Source organism: Coregonus clupeaformis, chromosome 7, assembly GCF_020615455.1.
Source record: "Coregonus clupeaformis isolate EN_2021a chromosome 7, ASM2061545v1, whole genome shotgun sequence".
In the NCBI taxonomy this organism is placed as follows: Eukaryota; Metazoa; Chordata; class Actinopteri; order Salmoniformes; family Salmonidae; genus Coregonus; species Coregonus clupeaformis.
In genome coordinates, this window is record NC_059198.1 from 28,974,033 (window position 1) to 28,991,807 (window position 17,775).

General features: G+C 45.1%; 1 protein-coding gene across 2 annotated transcripts in view; it reads right to left on the reverse strand.

Moving 5' to 3' along the window:
- Positions 1-240: 240 nt before the first annotated feature.
- The window catches only part of LOC121569654 (junction plakoglobin), a 78,176-nt gene continuing 60,641 nt past the window's right edge, over positions 241-17,775 (reverse strand). For both annotated transcript variants that reach the window (XM_041880791.2, XM_041880792.2), the window contains exons 5-16: positions 17,459-17,697; positions 15,987-16,188; positions 15,309-15,453; positions 15,064-15,167; positions 14,002-14,340; positions 8,237-8,389; positions 6,034-6,153; positions 5,732-5,882; positions 4,638-4,759; positions 3,856-3,898; positions 1,776-1,925; positions 241-1,545 (exon numbers count right to left, since the gene is read on the reverse strand). In XM_041880791.2, the coding sequence (XP_041736725.2) occupies positions 1,789-1,925; positions 3,856-3,898; positions 4,638-4,759; positions 5,732-5,882; positions 6,034-6,153; positions 8,237-8,389; positions 14,002-14,340; positions 15,064-15,167; positions 15,309-15,453; positions 15,987-16,188; positions 17,459-17,697 (1,755 nt within the window). In that variant the 3' untranslated portion in view covers positions 241-1,545; positions 1,776-1,788. The remainder of the gene's footprint in view (positions 1,546-1,775; positions 1,926-3,855; positions 3,899-4,637; positions 4,760-5,731; positions 5,883-6,033; positions 6,154-8,236; positions 8,390-14,001; positions 14,341-15,063; positions 15,168-15,308; positions 15,454-15,986; positions 16,189-17,458; positions 17,698-17,775) is intronic.

The window sequence follows — 17,775 nt, forward strand, 5'->3', positions numbered from 1 at the left end:
TTATCATAAGCTTTCGGTTGTTATTACTCTTTGAAACCCGAATGTGGTACTGAGAGGGCAGATGTCCTGCCTCTTGGGGGCGCTGTGAGACAGAGTTTACTTTGGATTCTTCAACACCAGCATGCCGTGGTTTTTATAGGCTGGAGTTTCGGCCTGGCTTGACTGACAATGAGTGAAAGCAATAATGATCTCAGGGCTAAATAAGATCCAATTAGACATACAAATACACAGGAGACAGGCTAGTTAATATAGTTTGTTTTATTTGAAAAAAAGTTTCAAACTAAAAATGTTCTGTAAAAATGCATATTCATAGTGTTAATTTCCCCTCCATTCATATGGTACACTCATCTCTTATCAACATCATCCCTCGTTTCTCTTTGCCTTTTCTATCGTTTGGAAGGTAGGAATGTGCAGCGGGGTCGGTATAGCACACACACTACAAACAACAGGATCCCCATGACTGCTTCCCCCCACACAACCCCCACCCAATCAAAATAGAAAACAAACAGAAAGCTATATGATTATCATCGTCACAAAATAAATCTCTTTGGCATACAACCCCTGCCTATACCTCAGAAACCCCCCCCCAAACATCAAGACATAAAAAAACACCTCTTCCATAACAACGCACATACTTTGTGGAAACGTCAGTTGTAGTAGCTGTTAAAGGGTGTGGGCCTGCCCGACATTACGTTTTGGATCATACACACGTTTTATGTTGAAGCACAATGTATTAGTCCATGATGCATATGTATACTGTGTCGGTTGAGTGTCTGTAACTGTATGTGATCAAGACCGGTCCACAGGAACAGAGGAGAACCAACCGCACCAGCTGAAGTTGTAGTTTGTAATGCCAAGGTAGTGGGTTCGATCCCCGGGACCACCCATACATAAAAATGTATGCACAGTAAGTCGCTTTGGATAAAAGCGTCTGCTAAATGGCATATTATTATTATTATTATTATTATAGTTTAGTGTGCTTGGGAGACCACTCGACTGGGAGAGAGTGATTGTGGACACACCTTCAGGGAAGAGGGTGCTTGTCTTGGACCCTCAAACCCAGCAGTAGTCTGGATCATGGACTGGACTGGGGTTATAGGCAGCACATGGACCGCTGCTGTTCCAAATAGCCACCGGTCTCATAACGTGACGAACAGGACTTCTTGTTGTCTGAACTCAATGTTACTGGTTATGGTTGAGGATTACTGTATGTGGCTCTGCATACCACCATGCAAATTATACACATGAAAAAAATAAAAAAGAATGTGCACTGTAAATATGCAAGGAAACGTCTAAAACCAACACAGCATCTAAAAGTTAAAGTTCAATTTCCCTCCACAATAACTGTAACAAAGCTACTTTTCACTTTGAGGAACACAAAATTGTTGTTATTGTTTTTTTCTTTTCGTTTTCTTGTGTTTTCTGACAACAGCCCCTGATTGCCCAATGTCTCCCCATGAAATAGGAGTTTCCCTTTGTGGTGGAATCCTCGTTCAGCTGTCCCTCCTTGGTGTTCATGCCAATTTCACTCCTTCCATTTTGTGCCTTCAATGGAAGAGGCAGTTATTTAGACATAATCCATGTTTCATGTGGTCTTAAAATGTTGCAATTATGGTATGTTGTTGTTCATGTAATTTACTATGTAACTACAGAGCTGAGCTGTCTGTGTTTTACAGTCATTCTGGGCGTCTGTGTGTATGTGTGTGCTGGGAAAGTATGGGCTGAGTCTGTGCATTAGAGGAGCTCTGTGTAGTGTATGCGTCTACATCACTGACCTGGCCCTGTGTGTTAGAGGGGCTCTGGGTAGGCCTGTCGGGGATCGTAGGCCATCTCAGGCATGTACTGCTCATGCATCTCTGCTTCCAGTGGCATCCCGTCCATGGCCAGGTCAGAGTAGCCGTAGGGGGGGTAGGCTCCATCCAGCTCTGAGGGAAGGAGAGAGAGAGAGAGAGATGAGAGGAAGGGATAGCGAGAGGGGGAGAGAGAGAGAACGAGAGAGCGAGACAAATATAGAATACCCAGGTAAACAGAGAGGCAAGCTCATTTGGTGTATTGACACTGACAGACAGCCAGTGTGCAAGCATCCACATTATTAGTCAGGCAGTCAGAAATGAGCTTTACTCCCATCAGCAGACCTTTTCCTGTGACTGATGGAAAGAAGAACAGGAATAATAATCTCTTCACCTTCACCTCTATTCTATTCCATTAATGCTATTTCATACCCTGTTTAATAATGTGAGCACTGCAATATGGATTAAGCGTCAGCAGCGAAAGGACACACAGTGCTCTGGAAGGATGGTGACTAATGTACGACACACACACACACATTAGGGGATATATGAGGGATAGAGTTCAGAATTATAATGAAAGATATTGAGATGAGGATTCACTGTTGTAAGTATGCAGAGAGAGGGATGGATGAGATGAGAGGAAGACCGAGTGGAGATTCACAACTAGGACATATGACAGAGACCTAAGATTAGCTAGAGAAAGATGCTGTATGAGTGCAAAGAGATAAAGTAGTGACCGATAGAGCTAGGGAAAAAACCTGAAAGATAAATTCACCAGATAGAGAGAGTGCCAGTGTTTTCGATAGAGGATAAGTGTTACGCAATCATAGGAAGGAGGGAGGGAGCATTAGCCGAGCAGTGGAAAAGAGAGAGTGGGTGTCAACTCAGCAGTGTGTGTGTGAGAGACAGAGCAAGAGAGAGAGCGGGATAGAGTGCAGGAGATCGCTTGACGATGATAGATGGCCAGTTAATGAAAATGTAAATGACATGGAAATGTGACCAGAGTGGAAATGGATAGATACCTCTGTGAATCTAATGCCATCCCCGCTGACAGCCTATAGTGCACCCCTCCTCCCCCCCTTATCACCCGCCCCCTCTCCAGGGCATGGCGGGAGCAGACACATCAGAGAGAAACACACACAGACATGAACGCACATGAATGCACGCGCGCACACACACTCTCTGCAGTGCGGCCAGGGGGCCGAGGGCATTATATAAACTGCTGGGGTCCCCCACACTCCCTGGGGTCTGATGGACTGCTGAGGGGAAAAGGACAATACCTCCTGCTTTCTATAGATACGTCTCTTGTTTTCCTCCTCTTCTCTGATGCCCACTACTGTGTGTGTGTGTGTGTGTGTCTGTGTGTATATGAAACGCAATTATTATTATAATTTTTTCTTCAATCATGTTTGAGTATGTGTTTGTGTGTGTGCGTGACTAGTGAGATGAGGGTAGGATTTGCTGTGACATTGCTTGCATGTTGATTTAATGATCACCCTCTGGTACACACAGTCCACTGTCACTCGTCACAGCCACTGACAGGAAACCAATCAAGTGGCACTTAACCTAAATGGGGTCCGACTCCGGTGTGTGTGTGTGTGTGTGTCAATCCATCTCTGCCTCTCTCTCTTCTGGTCTGTCGATCTATCTCTCTCTTGCCTTTTTTTGTGAAATGCAGTAGTGTAATGTAAGATGTTCATTACAGTAGTATAATTAAGCATTAAGGCTCAAGGAGGTGTGGTATATGGCTGGTATACCATGGTGAAGGGCTGTTCTTACACACGACGCAACGCGGAGTGCCTAGATACAGCCCTTAGCCGTGGTATATTGGCCATATACCACAAACCCATGAGGTGCCTTATTGCTATTATAAACTGGTTACCAACGTAATTAGACCAGTAAATAGTATTATTTTGTTATACCCGTGGTATACGGTCTGATATACCACAGCTTTCATCCAATCAGCATTCAGGGCTCGAACCACATGGTTTATAATCTAGCATATTATACAACAGTGGTGTACATTGGTGTATTTTACTGTAGGATAGGACTGGTCCACACTCACCATCCGCCAAGTATGCAGCTTGCATGGGTACAGCATTGTGGGCCTGGAGAGAAAGAGACAGATTGAGAAATATTCATGTTAATATATACCATTCTTACTTCAAACTTTTACCGATCCCCTTCTAAAAAACAACAGAGGAAGACGTTGCCTTTACACCTGGTGCCAACAACACTCAGTCAGGAAATCTATCCCTTTGGAGTTCGATACTTCCTCATGGCGGATGTAGTGTAAACAGTAGACCTGTCTGCTTTGGGCCTCCATGTCTCCGCTCCCCTTGACAACCTGATGAGTCAGCAGGTTCCCGGCTCGATGTGATTGATTAACACCTGGGCCAGATCTGCCACTAATCCAATCGGTGAGTCTGGATGGCTGTAATTATCCAATGAGCTTTGGGAGCCTGTGGCGATGTGTGGTATCAGAGATACTTAGCGCATTAGGCATGCAGGTTTTGAAATCATGTACAAACACTAGATAGAGTTAGTTGTTGGGGATTCATTCTTATGGTAATGCAAGCGTGGAAGGTAAACATACAGATTGATTATTGAGTGGTATCGATTGTCTAGTGGTGTGGTGTGTATTTGGATTTTGCTACAGTTCTTCCCTGAAGCAATGACTGATCGGAGAAATATTGGATTGGTTTAAAGCAATCCAAGGGCGGAAGCCAGTCAAGCCCCTATAGACAACTGAGATGAACCGTAAAGGTGTTCAAACAGGGCCAGCCACTACTGATCCTTGTACTGATCGCTCCCAGGCTATAGGCGGCATCAGAGACAGAGGCTTACCATCTCCCAGGCCGCAGGGTCGTGTTTGAACAGTGAGTGGGTGAGCTCCACGGACACACGCTTCCTGTAGTCAGAACTCTTGTCCTCCGAGATACGGAAGAGAACGGCTGCCGCATAGGTGGCTGTGAGGGAGAGGTGGGGGGAGAGGGAGTGGGGGAAGGGGAGAGGTGGGGGGAGAGGGAGTGGGGGAAAGAGGGAGAGGTCGGGGGAGAGGGAGTGGGGGAAAGAGGGAGAGGTGGGGGGAGAGACATGGAAAGAGGGAGTGGGGGAAAGAGAGGGTGGGCGGGGGTGAGAGAGGGAGGGAGAGAAGAAGGAAGAGCTATCAAGAGGTTGTTTGTCATTGCCTCTACGCTATGACAGTTATGATGAGTACCCAAAATGCTAATCGGGTACATAGGACAACATTGAGAACGCGCGATGGTCAGAGAGAGGTGGGAGGCAGAGATATAGAGAGATTTAAAGAGACAGAGTCATGTTTGATTAGTCAGCACACATTATTAAAAGGAGATGGAGAGAGCCCAGGGAGAGATAAAGAGGTCATATTTGTTTGTAAGCGGTCTGTGTGCATATGCGAGAGAGAGAGAGAGAGAGAGAGAGAGAGAGAGAGAGAGAGAGAGAGAGAGAGAGAGAGAGAGAGAGAGAGAGAGAGAGAGAGAGAGAGAGAGAGAGAGAGAGAGAGAGAGAGAGAGAGAATAAAGTGTGGTTGATGGTGTTTGTTTGTGAAGACTTGTGTGTACACAAATCCAAAAGGATTCTTCAGCTGTCCCCATAGGAGAACCCTTTTTGGTTCTAGGTAGAACCCTTTTTGGTTCCAGGTAGAACCTAGTACCAAAAAGGGTTCTACAAAGGTTTCTCCTATGGGGACAGCCAAAGAACCCTTTTAGGTTCTAGATAGCAAAAAAAAATCTAAGCGCGTAGGAGAGTCACGTGTGTGTGTGTGTCTATTTGTATTTATATGGGACTGTTTTGAAAGCCCAAGTGTTTGTTTAAAGAATAGACATATGATTGTTTGTTGAAAGGCCAAGTGTTTGTTTAAAGAAGAGAGCTATATAAAATCCACTAAAGCATAAACTGCTGTCTATGAAGAGACTGACCGATGCCCTCGTTGCTGGAGTGCAGCAGCTCCATGAGTGGGGCAGAGGCTCCCTCTGCGTCGATCATCTCTGCAGACTGCTTTTCCAGGGCCAGCTCACACAGCACCCCCGCAGACACACGCTTCACGTTCTCCACGTACGAGTACAACAACTACAGACAGACGGAGAGAGGGATGGAGAGCTCAGAGTTACACACATATCTGCTCAAATACACCAAAACTCACAAGTACACACACTCACTTTCTCTCTCTCACACAAGTGCATACAGCACCAACTGAGAGTTTGGTGTATTAGACATGAACCTGTACAAAGAGTGGGATGGTCTGCATGCTGGCGATCTCTCCCCTGTTGACGGGGTCTCTGGCCAGGATGTGCAGGGCTCCTGTACAGCCCTCCACTATCTCCTCCATACGAACACCATCCTGGGAGGAGTGGGTAAGAGTTAGGAAGTGTGTGTGTGGAGTACGTGTGACTTTGTGAAATCCCCTGTGGGACGATACATTGATGTATGGGTTTGTTTTGATCATTTGGTAACATTCTGTGTGTGTGTATATTTGATCTACTTCATGTAAGCTGGTCTGACAAGCTTAGCTATACAACAGCTGGGCGCCATTCACTTTGACACTCAGAGAGCACTGTATCCCAAATCACGTTTGGGCAAGTTCCCAATGGCTTCAAAACCCCATAAAATGAGTAATAGACTTGAGAGAGTGTCTTGTGTGTGTGTGTGTGTGTGTGTGTGTGTGCGTATGCGTGTGCATGTGTGTGTGTGTATGGATCCCGCCTCATGTTTAAGCAAACCATTTACAGACAACGAGCAAGAGGAATGGGCCTGGTGTGCTTGGTAATCATTTTTGGCTTGCCGGAAAAAGCTGACAGGTGAAAACAGAAACAGGTGGAAGTATATGTCTGCAACCTTCTGCTGAGACTCAGTGGAAAAATTCCCTGGTCGTCTCTCACAAACTTAGCATACATTTCTTATTTTCCCTCAAACCACTGCTTTCTGTCTGTACTTGTGAGTATTGTTGTGCAGCTCAGAGTTCAAAGTGGGCCAGTGGACTGAAATGGATCTCTGTCACTGGGTCTCCCTATAGGCCAACTGGCCTACATTGGGTTGGAGAGGTCTGGGATGGGGCGTGTGCTGGGGCATGGCAGTGACAACTGGACTATCCTGCTGGGACCCTGAGTGGCACATTGCACCCCTTTACTGAGTCTGAAATACAACCTACTCATTTTACAGTGTGAGGAACTGTTTCAAACACAGAGAATGCAGTCTTGGAATCTTTGTGATTTGATGTGCAGAGTGTTGAAAGAATGTTGCTTTGAGTGCTTCAGTGTATTTGAATTCTGTACAATTTGGCTGAGGTGATAGTGTGATATGGCTAGCATGTAATGGAGTGGATTCATCTGTGGTATGTGGGTTGCAAAGGAGGTGACTCACTCTGTATAAGTGTTGTAACTGTGAGTGACTTGCATATTTGTGATGAAGGTCAGTGGTGGAAAAAGTACAAAATGTTCATACTTGAGTAAAAGTAAAGATACCTTAATAGAAAATGACTCAAGTAAAAGTGAAAGTCACCCAGTAAAATACTACTTGAGTAAAAGTCAAAAAGTATTTACATTTTAGTCATTTAGCAGACGCTCTTATCCAGAGCGACTTACAGTTAGTGAATACATATTTGTTTTTATACTGCCCCCCCGTGGGAAACGAACCCACAACCCTGGCGTTGCAAACGCCATGCTCTATCAACTGAGCTACATCCCTGCCGGCCATTCCCTCCCCTACCCTGGACAACTGTGCGCCGCCCATGAGTCTCCCGGTCGCGGCCGGCTGCGACAGAGCCTGGATTCGAACCAGGATCTCTAGTGGCACAGTTAGCACTGCGATGCAGTGCCTTAGACCACTGCGCCACTCAGGTTTTAAATATACTTTAAATATTGGTTTTAAATATACTTAAGTATCAAAACTAAATGTAATTGCTCAATTATACTTAAGTATCAAAAGTATAAGTAATTTCAAATTCCTTATATTAAGCAAACCAGATCGCACGATTTTCTTGTTTTTATTTATATATGGATAGCCAGCGGCACACTCCAACACTCAGACATAATTTACAAACAAAGCATTTGTGTTTAGTGAGTCCGCCAGATCAGAGGCAGTAGGGATGACCAGGGATGTTCTCTTGATAAGTGCGTGAATTGGACCATTTTCCTGTCCTGCTAAGCATTCAAAATGTAACGAGTACTTTTGGGTGTCAGGGAAAATGTATGGAGTAAAAAGTACATTATATTTTTTAGGAATGCAGTGAAGTAAAAGTTGTCAAAAATATAAATAGTAAAGTAAACTACAGATACCCCACAAAACAATTTAAATAGTACTTTAAAGTATTTTTACTTAAGTACTTTACACCACTGATGAAGGTGACATACTTCTATAATTATGGATGATGACAGTGTCATTCCTGTGATAGTGAGTCTTTTGTGTTGAATGGTGTCGTGACTGACCTGGTACGTCTGCTGAGAACTGGAGGCGTGTCTCTGGGTGTCCTGGTGAGCCTTCAGCAGCAGGTTGACCAATCGGGGGATGGCTCCAGCATCCCTCAGTGGGGCCTGATTGACTGGGCACAGCGCCAGGTTACGGATCAGACCAACCGTGGCCTATGGGAAAGAGAGGGGCGGGTTGAACGTAGCTGTATGGAAAAAGCACCAATATAATCTCCATTACTGCTACAATACCCAGCGCACAAATATATGATATACTGCATGATTATGAGAGTGCATGTATGAAAGCATACAGTACACCTCTATTAAGGACTTGGCACTGCAGTGTGGCGCTCATGTGAAAGAACGCATACGTACCCTAAGGTATACACCTATATGTGCAACTGTGCAAGTGATGCAAGCTGCAGCAATGTAACTGCAATCACATTTAACAAAACGTGAGCTGCCACCTCCTGAAATGATGGTCTGGCTCACCATAACCCTGCCCTGTCCTCTGATGTTTCCTCTCATTTCCCATACCCCGACCCCTAGCCCCAACATGGGCCAATAACATCTTATATACAGTTGAAGTCGGAGGTTTACATACAATTAGGTTGGAGTAATTTAAAACTCGTTTTCAACCACTCCACAAATTTCTTGTTAACAAACTATAGTTTTGGCAAGTCGGTTAGGACATCTACTTTGTGCATGACACAAGTAATTTTTCCAACAATTGTTTACGGACAGATTATTTCACTTATAATTCACTGTATCACAATTCCAGTGGGTCAGACGTTTACATACACTAAGTTGACTGTGCCTTTAAACAGCTTGGGAAATTCCAGAAAATGATGTCATGGCTTTAGAAGCTTCTGATAGGCTAATTGAATGAATTGGAGGTGTACCTGTGGATGTATTTCAAGGCCTACCTTCAAACTCAGTGCCTCTTTGCTTGACATCATGGGAAAATCAAAAGAAATCAGCCAAGACCTCAGAATAAATATTGTAGACCTCCACAAGTCTGGTTCATCCTTGGGAGCAATTTCCAAAATCCTGAAGGTACCACATTCATCTGTACAAACAATAGTACGCAAGTATAAACACCATGGGACCACGCAGACGTCATACTGCTCAGGAAGGAGACACGTTCTGTCTCCTAGAGATGAACGTACTTTGGTGCGAAAAGTGCAAATCAATCCCAGAACAACAGCAAAGGACCTTGTGAAGATGCTGGAGGAAATAGGTACAAAAATATCTATATCCACAGTAAAACAAGTCCTATATCGACATAACCTTAAAGGCCGCTCAGCAAGGAAGAAGCCACTGCTCCAAAACCGCCATAAAAAAGCCAGACTACGGTTTGCAACTGCACATACTTTTTGGAGAAATGTCCTCTGGTCTGATTAAACAAAAATAGAACTGTTTGGCCATAATGACCATCATTATGTTTGGAGGAAAAAGGGGGTCGCTTGTAAGCCAAAGAACACCATCCCAACTGTGAAGCACGGGGGTGGCAGCATCATGCTGTGGGGGTGCTTTGCTGCAGGAGGGACTGGTGCACTTCACAAAATAGATGGCATCATGAGGGAGGAAAATTATGTGGATATATTGAAGCAACATCTCAAGACATCAGTCAGGAAGTTAAAGCTTGATCGCAAATGGGTCTTCCAAATGGACAATGACCCCAACCATACTTCCAAAGTTGTGGCAAAATGTCTTAAGGACAACAAAGTCAAGGTATTGGAGTGGCCATCACAAAACCCTGACCACAATCCTATAGAACATTTGTGGGCAGAACTGAAAAAGCGTGTGCGAGCAAGGAGGCCTACAAACCTGACTCAGTTACACCAGCTCTGTCAGGAGGAATGGGCCAACATTCACCCAACTTATTGTGGGAAGCTTGTGGAAGGCTACCCAAAACGTTTGACCCAAGTTAAACAATTTAAAGGCAATGCTACCAAATACTAATTGAGTGTATGTAAACTTCTGACCCACTGGGAATGTGATGAAAGAAATAAAAGCTTAAATAAATAATTCTCTCTACTATTATTCTGACATTTCACATTCTAAAAATAAAGTGGTGATCCTAACTGACCTAAGACAGGGAATTCTTACTAGTATTAAATGTCAGGAATTGTGAAAAACTGAGTTTAAATGTATTTGGCTAAAGTGTATGTAAACTTCCGACTTCAACTGTAAAGTCCCCTTTAAAAACCTCATAATTAATTTCACATCATTAAAAAACAATATCCCCTTTATTAAAAGAGCTCCAGCTGGATTGAGAATCGTCCAGGCGTGTGCTGTGATGGAGATCTGGTTGCCTAATCCTCCACACACATGCGCGCGTGCGCGCACACACACACACACACACACACACACACACACACACACACACACACACACACACACACACACACACACACACACACACACACACACACATCCCCTGCTGTCTGTCAGAGAGGAGTGCAGATCAGGAGGAAAATTCAGGCATGGCCTGTAGCGTCTGTCTCCGTACCGCACCGAGAGAGAGGGTGGAACGCTTGGCTAATTCAGCCTGTAAATTAATGATTAAATCCCACTTGTGCACAGACATGTATGTGTACGCAGTCACAGATGAACATACACACGTGTGCATTCCTGCATTCCCAGGTAAATATTGATATGGCTCTCGTTGCTTATCCATATGAGTTTGGATAGACAAACACACACACTCTGCCACAGTAGGAGATTTAAATTCAGAAGGCGTAAATGAGTGATTAGACACAGCTTGGTGCAGAGAGACCTTCTGGCTGACATAGAGCAGAAGGAGACAGAGAGAGAGCAGAGTGTGTGTGAGGGAGAGAGCAGAGTGTGTGTTATGGAGAGAGCAGAGTGTGTATGAGAGAGAGAACAATGTGTGTGTTATGGAGAGAGCAGAGTGTGTGTGAGGCAGAGAGCAATGTGTGTGTTATGGAGAGAGCAGAGTGTGTGTGAGGCAGAGAGCAATGTGTGTGTTATGGAGAGAGCAGTGTGTGTGTGAGGGAGAGAGCAGTGTGTGTGTTATGGAGAGAGCAGTGTGTGAGGGAGAGAGCAGTGTGTGTGTTATGGAGAGAGCAGTGTGTGTGTTATGGAGAGAGCAGTGTGTGTGAGGGAGAGAGCAGTGTGTGTGTGTTATGGAGAGAGCAGTGTGTGTGTGAGAGAGAGAGCAGTGTGTGTGTGAGGGAGAGAGCAGTGTGTGTGTGAGGGAGAGAGCAGTGTGTGTGAGGGAGAGAGCAATGTGTGTGTTATGGAGAGAGCAGTGTGTGTGAGGGAGAGAGCAGTGTGTGTGTTATGGAGAGAGCAGTGTGTGTGTTATGGAGAGAGCAGTGTGTGTGTTATGGAGAGAGCAGTGTGTGTGAGGGAGAGAACAGTGTGTGTGTTAGGGAGAGAGCAGTGTGTGTGTGAGGGAGAGAGCAGTGTGTGTGTGTGTGAGGGAGAGAGCAGTGTGTGTGTGAGGGAGATAGCAGTGTGTGTGTGAGGGAGAGAGAAATGTGTGTGTGTGTTTCATTCATGTTCTTTGTGTGTGACTAGTATTTAGTTCCATCAGAGCTAATAAGAAAGCCTAATATCCCCCAAATGGGAAGTGTTGTATACATGGTCAAGTAATCAGCAACAAGATGCCAATACATGGATAGCTGGCTGCCAATAGTCCTTAGAACACCACAACACCTTTCTGTCAGTTGTAGTAGAGGATGAGAGATGTCAATGTTTACCTGCTGCTACAGTCACTGGAGTCATGAAGACACACATGGCCACTTGCCAAGTGCACATGCATAGTCCTACATGCACACACAGAGTGGGTACAAATACTCTTAAATGGATTACTGTCTGTCGTTTTAGACCAATGACAGGTGAAAAGACTAGATAGGTGCCTACCATACTGCTTTCACTCACTCATCAAATACTTTCAGATCAGAATAGAAGGAAATTACACAAGGAAAGAACACCGATGGACTATTGGGACACAAACACGACACACAGAGAGGCTAGTGCACATTGGGGTAAAAATAAAGGGCCATTCTTGTGGACCAGTGCCCATGGGGACGACAGAGCAGGACAGCAGGACACACACATACCCTCGACCATTGAAGTGTTCTGTTCCGATTGGCATGAACTCAAGCGTGCTTCACGGATGCTGCTTGCTGGGAGTGAATCAGAGGAGCATCTCAAAACCGATCAGAGACTGAAGCACGGGGTTGGAGGGGGAGGGGAACCTATTCTTCCTTATCATACTAGTTGACTGTCTAGATCATAAGAGAGGAAAACTACCACTCATAAAGCAAAGATTACATTTATTGTTAGGTGGTACCTTTTGATATTACTATTACTAGTATCCAACTATTGCTATTCTGTATTACTATTGATATTACTATGATGTCTACTATCATCTTACTAAATCTACTGTATATCAATAGCATAGGTAATAATGTTAGACATTGGTTTACCCCCATACTGGAAAGTTGAGCATTTAACTCTCTTAATCCTTAAATCCATCTGCTGTCAAAGATGGGTGTGCACTATTCCCTGATGAAACAGACAACAATAACACATTGATATAAATTCATAAGGTAGCCACTGGATTCAGAGAAAAATCCAACCAATCTTGTTTTCATTGCTAAAGAATGACAGCGAAGGCCTTGCAAATCCCAGACGATGTTATCATTGTTCCACAGTGACGCTGTTGTGTGAAGCATGCTACACTTACTGCCTGTGAGCAGCCCTTTCTCTCTCTCTCTCCCAAATTAGCCATTTCTATCTTACTCAATCTTTGTGTATTTTCTCTCTCCCTCCCTCCATCGTTTTCTCCAAAACAAAAACAAGGGGACAGTGGACAGTGGGAGCCAGCGGGTGTTGTCCGAGGCAGCCGAATGGTCTCCAGAGCAACCCAGCAGGATTATGGGAGGCACGTCCTGTGCCCTGCCTCGGGCTACAGCCTAGTACCCTGCCTGCACTACATCTTGCATATTGAACAACTTCTATGCAGGCCTCACTCTCCCCAAAACATCCCCTCTGACCTGCTTTCATTTAAAAGTAATCCTTCATTAAAGTACTACCATTTTCAAACAACAGTCCAACTAAATGAAGGGCTCTATTCAATCTGAAATGCTGAAGCTTTACAGATTCCTTAAAATAGAAATGTTAAGGTAATTTCCGATTGAGCCGACATATGCAGTGTTTACTATGAATCAAGTCTCCACTAAAGCATGAACATTGCCTTTAAATTTAAATCACGGTGTAAAGCTGAACTTCTGCCATGCGGATTGAATAGAGTCCTAAATAGTATAGCCATTTTGTTTCCAATTAAAGCCTCAAAGAAAATGTATTAATATGTACAGTGCATCATACATCGCAAAGAAGAGGACAATGAGAGGTGGCTGTATGTAATGATTTTAACCTCACTCAAGCACCCGTTAAACGAGGAATCATTAAAGACTGACTGCAGCTGCTGTATATATAGACACATAGATAAACGGATGTACCACAACCAGTAATTTAGGTAAACAAAACAATCACACAGACAAAGCAGCCAGCCAAACAAAACCAAACACTCAAGCCAGACAAAACAATAAACAAAAGATCAACTGGTCAGACAAAACAACCACAACCAGCCTGCAAATTTCACTCTTTGATCCTTCACCCATCACCTTTAACTTAACCACAGTTCAGTAATGGAGCTACCAGCCAGACAAAACAACGAGCCAGACAAAACAAGCACAGTATACCTTCCCCACTCCCATCCCCTCCCCATCCAACTATCTCCCCCTCACCTTCACCACAGGCCAGTAGTGGGGCTGCCCCAGCAGTTTGACGATGGCAGGAATACCATAATGCAGCCGCACAGCATTCTGGGCCAGCTCGGCATCCTGGTGGCGTGACGTCAGGTGGCGCAGGGCACAGACGGCGGGCTCGGCCACGTCCTCCTTTTCTCCGGCCCGCAGCACGGCGTGGATGAGCGCCTCGACGCCGCCGCACTGCGTGACCAGGGCCTTGTTGCGGGAGTTGTTGCAGGTGAGGTTGGACAGGATCCCCGTGGCGCACGTCAGCATGTTGACGTCGTCCGAACCCAGCTGTCCCACTAACACCTGCAGCAGGCCGTCCAGACCCTCCTACAGACAGAGAGAAGGGGAGGTAGGAAGAGAGGCGGGGATTGAAAATTCTTTGTCTGTCCTTTGTTTGTTCATTATATGTTTTACTGTAGAACTCCAACTATGTTAGTGTCTCTGTAGAACTCGATGGTACTATCTTTATCAGGGGAGAAGGACTGCCTCTTTGAAGCCACAGAAGTTCAAGGCCGACTGCGGCATTGTTAGCAGAAAACAGGATCTCCCATTATAGTGATTGGAAAAATTTAAATCTTCGTGGTCAATCTTCATATAAATAAATATATGTTTTGAAGACAATCATGGTACCAATAACTGCTTTTCTAACACACCAGATGTATGTCCTTGAACCGATTATCGTAAAATCGCACACAGAGAAGAAGGTAATTTAGTTACGAATGGCAGCCTGCAGTACCCTTCTCAGCCTTCAACTTGAGTTACTCAATGAAAGAGGGCAGCACTGAGCTAGCCTGCAACGTCACTTCCTGGAGTAGCTCAAACTGCGCATGTTACGTCTCCATGAGGCGCCATCTTAACCGACTTAATTTGGCTTCAATGCGCTATAGAGTCTTCACATGGGAATATATAGTGTCACGTGATCGATGGCTTTGTTCATTCATATACTGCATATGGTCATTGGTCTTTATAGACTCTGTACTATCTCTGTATTACTCTATGGTACGGTCTCTGCTGATTCAAAATGGACTCTATGGTTACCTGACCTCTTACCTGTTTAGTGGCAGCATCAGACAGGTTCCTCAGGGTCCAGAGGCAGTTCTGTGTGAGGCGCTGGCTGGAGCCAGTCAGGTGCTGTCCCATGGCCTGCATGCCCCCTGGAAGGATGAGAGAGGGAATGTTAAATGGCTCTTTTATGGAAAGGATCAGACAACACACACGCACAGACACACACATACGTACGGACACACACATAACACACATCCTCCCCCAAAACACACACACACACACACACTCACCAGCTTCCACTATGGCCGGCTTGTTGCTAGGGCACACTGAGAGAACTTTGAGCACACGGCTGGTGGTCCACAGCAGTTTCTCATAATTATAGTTCCTCATGATGAAGACCAGCCCCTCAGGGCCACCGTTGGCTAGGATGATAAGCTGAGATGAATAACAATGAAAACACACTGTCATAATCAATGAAATATCGTTACAGAGTTTGGACATTACATTGCCTTATGAATTATCTCAAATATGATTGTTAGAATAATAATAGCAGTATGTGTATTTGATTTAATTATATTCACTTTATATTCAGTATATTTCTGATGTAATGCAGGGTACATTACTGACACATTACTGACACCATACAGGGATTTACATTTGCTGTAGCAATGCAGCTGCATGCAGCCAGTGGTAAGGACATGTACTGTGTGTGTGTGTGTGTGTGTGTGTGTGTGTGTGTGTGTGTGTGTGTGTGTGTGTGTGTGTGTGTGTGTGTGTGTGTGTGCGCATGTAGCTGCAGGTGGCACTAAAAGGGATCACGCATCCAGACCTGCAAGTACACTCACACTCTTCCGTTGCTGCAGTAAAGATGCAGGTAGTCTGTGCCAATACCACTATGCCAAATATGATGGATCAAGCATTATCCGCACGCATACACACCAAAGACCCCCCTCCCCCCCACCACACACCTTGCTCTCCTGGTTTCCGTAGGAGAGCAGCTGCAGGCAGTCAGTGGTGATGGCCAGGAACTTGGGGTTGCTCTTCTTCAGCAGAGGCACAATCCTCTGCAGGCCGTCGGCCAGGCGCACTGCCATCTTGGCTCCCTCCTGGTGCAGTAGCAGGTTGTGGAGGGTGGTGATGGCATAGAACAGCACTGACTCCATGGGAGAACTGAGGGAGGGGGAGGGAAGAGGGGAGGGGAGAGGGAGGGAAATAGGGAGAGTAGGTAGAGAAAAAGAGAGAGGAAGAGAGGGAGGTATGAGAGAAATTAGCATGACCTTTCTTTTCCCAATTAGTTCCCTCTGAATTTCATTTGCTTTAATTTGTTTTTAGATTTTGCCCTTGCTGCTCTTTGTATCATTAAAAAGCACATATTCCTCTATCATGAATCTGCATCTAAGTCCCTATTTGACAGTCTTGTACAGGGAGGTTTTTCCATTTGTATTTATCTGAATTCTGTTTCTGAATTAATTAAATGTCTTAATTTAGTTTCTGTCTGATGCCTCCTAGACTGTTATACAGGGTTTATACTGTGTGAACAGAGATAAAGAGACTCTCTGCCTCTATGAGAAATGACTATGAAAAATGGCTGCCACTTATCGTGAGGTTAAAATGAGCCTGGGGGTCAGGTTGAAATGATGTGCAGACCAGTTTGGCCAAGTTAATGAGCACAGCATGACACCTAATTTCTGATGGGTAATAATGTGATATGCTAATATCTTAGCCTGCAGGCAGTAGTGGACATGGTGGTGGAGATACCAATACATTAGCATGTACGCACACACACACACACACAAATGAGCACACACAGCACGTACACAACTGCAGATGCAGAGACAGGCCAGAACAGTGCGTGCCTAAATCACTTCATTTCTAACACTGAATTCCACCTTATAAGTATCTATTTTGCTCTCTTTCTGTCACGTTCGTTTAAGGACGGGTCAGACCAAGGCGCAGCGTGAAATGCGTACATGTTTATTTAAATGATAAACACACTAACAACACAACAAACCAACAAAACGTGAAGTACTAAGGCTAAACACAAAACAAGCCTCCACACGGAACAAGATCCCACAACTAACGAGTGCCAACAGGCTGCCTAAGTATGATCCCCAATCAGAGACAACGAGCGACAGCTGTCTCTGATTGGGAATCACACCCGGCCAAACACAGAACTACAACACCTAGACTGAAACATAGAAAACACAACATAGAACACCACACCCTGACTCAACATATAAGAGTCCCCTGAGTCAGGGCGTGACACTTTCACCCCCTTGCTTTTTCTCTCTCTTTGTTTCACTAATACTTCACATCAAACCATTTACCAACAATCTATCCAAACATCTGTCGATACTTCCCTCCCTCCCTCCATCTATCCACTCCCATCTACCCCTCAACATCCATCCATCCACCCACTAATCCCTCCCTCCTCTCCTACCTGAGCATGCGGACCAGGGCGGGGATGCCCCCAGACTTGAAGATGGCAAGCAGGCCCTCTCTCTGGTGGGACAGGCTGTGGAGGACGCTGGCAGCACAACGGGCTGTCTCCATGTCTCCTGTGTTCTGCATGGCCCGCACCACCGCCGCCACCATCTGGGGGGACTGCATCAGCACCCGGCGAGACGCCTCTTTCCGCGTCAGCTGGTTCACGATCATGGCCGCCTTATTGACCACCACCTGTGGGGAATGACACATTGCACAATTGAGAATTTCTGTCCATGCAAAATGTTGGCATTGGGTTGGGACCCATTGTCA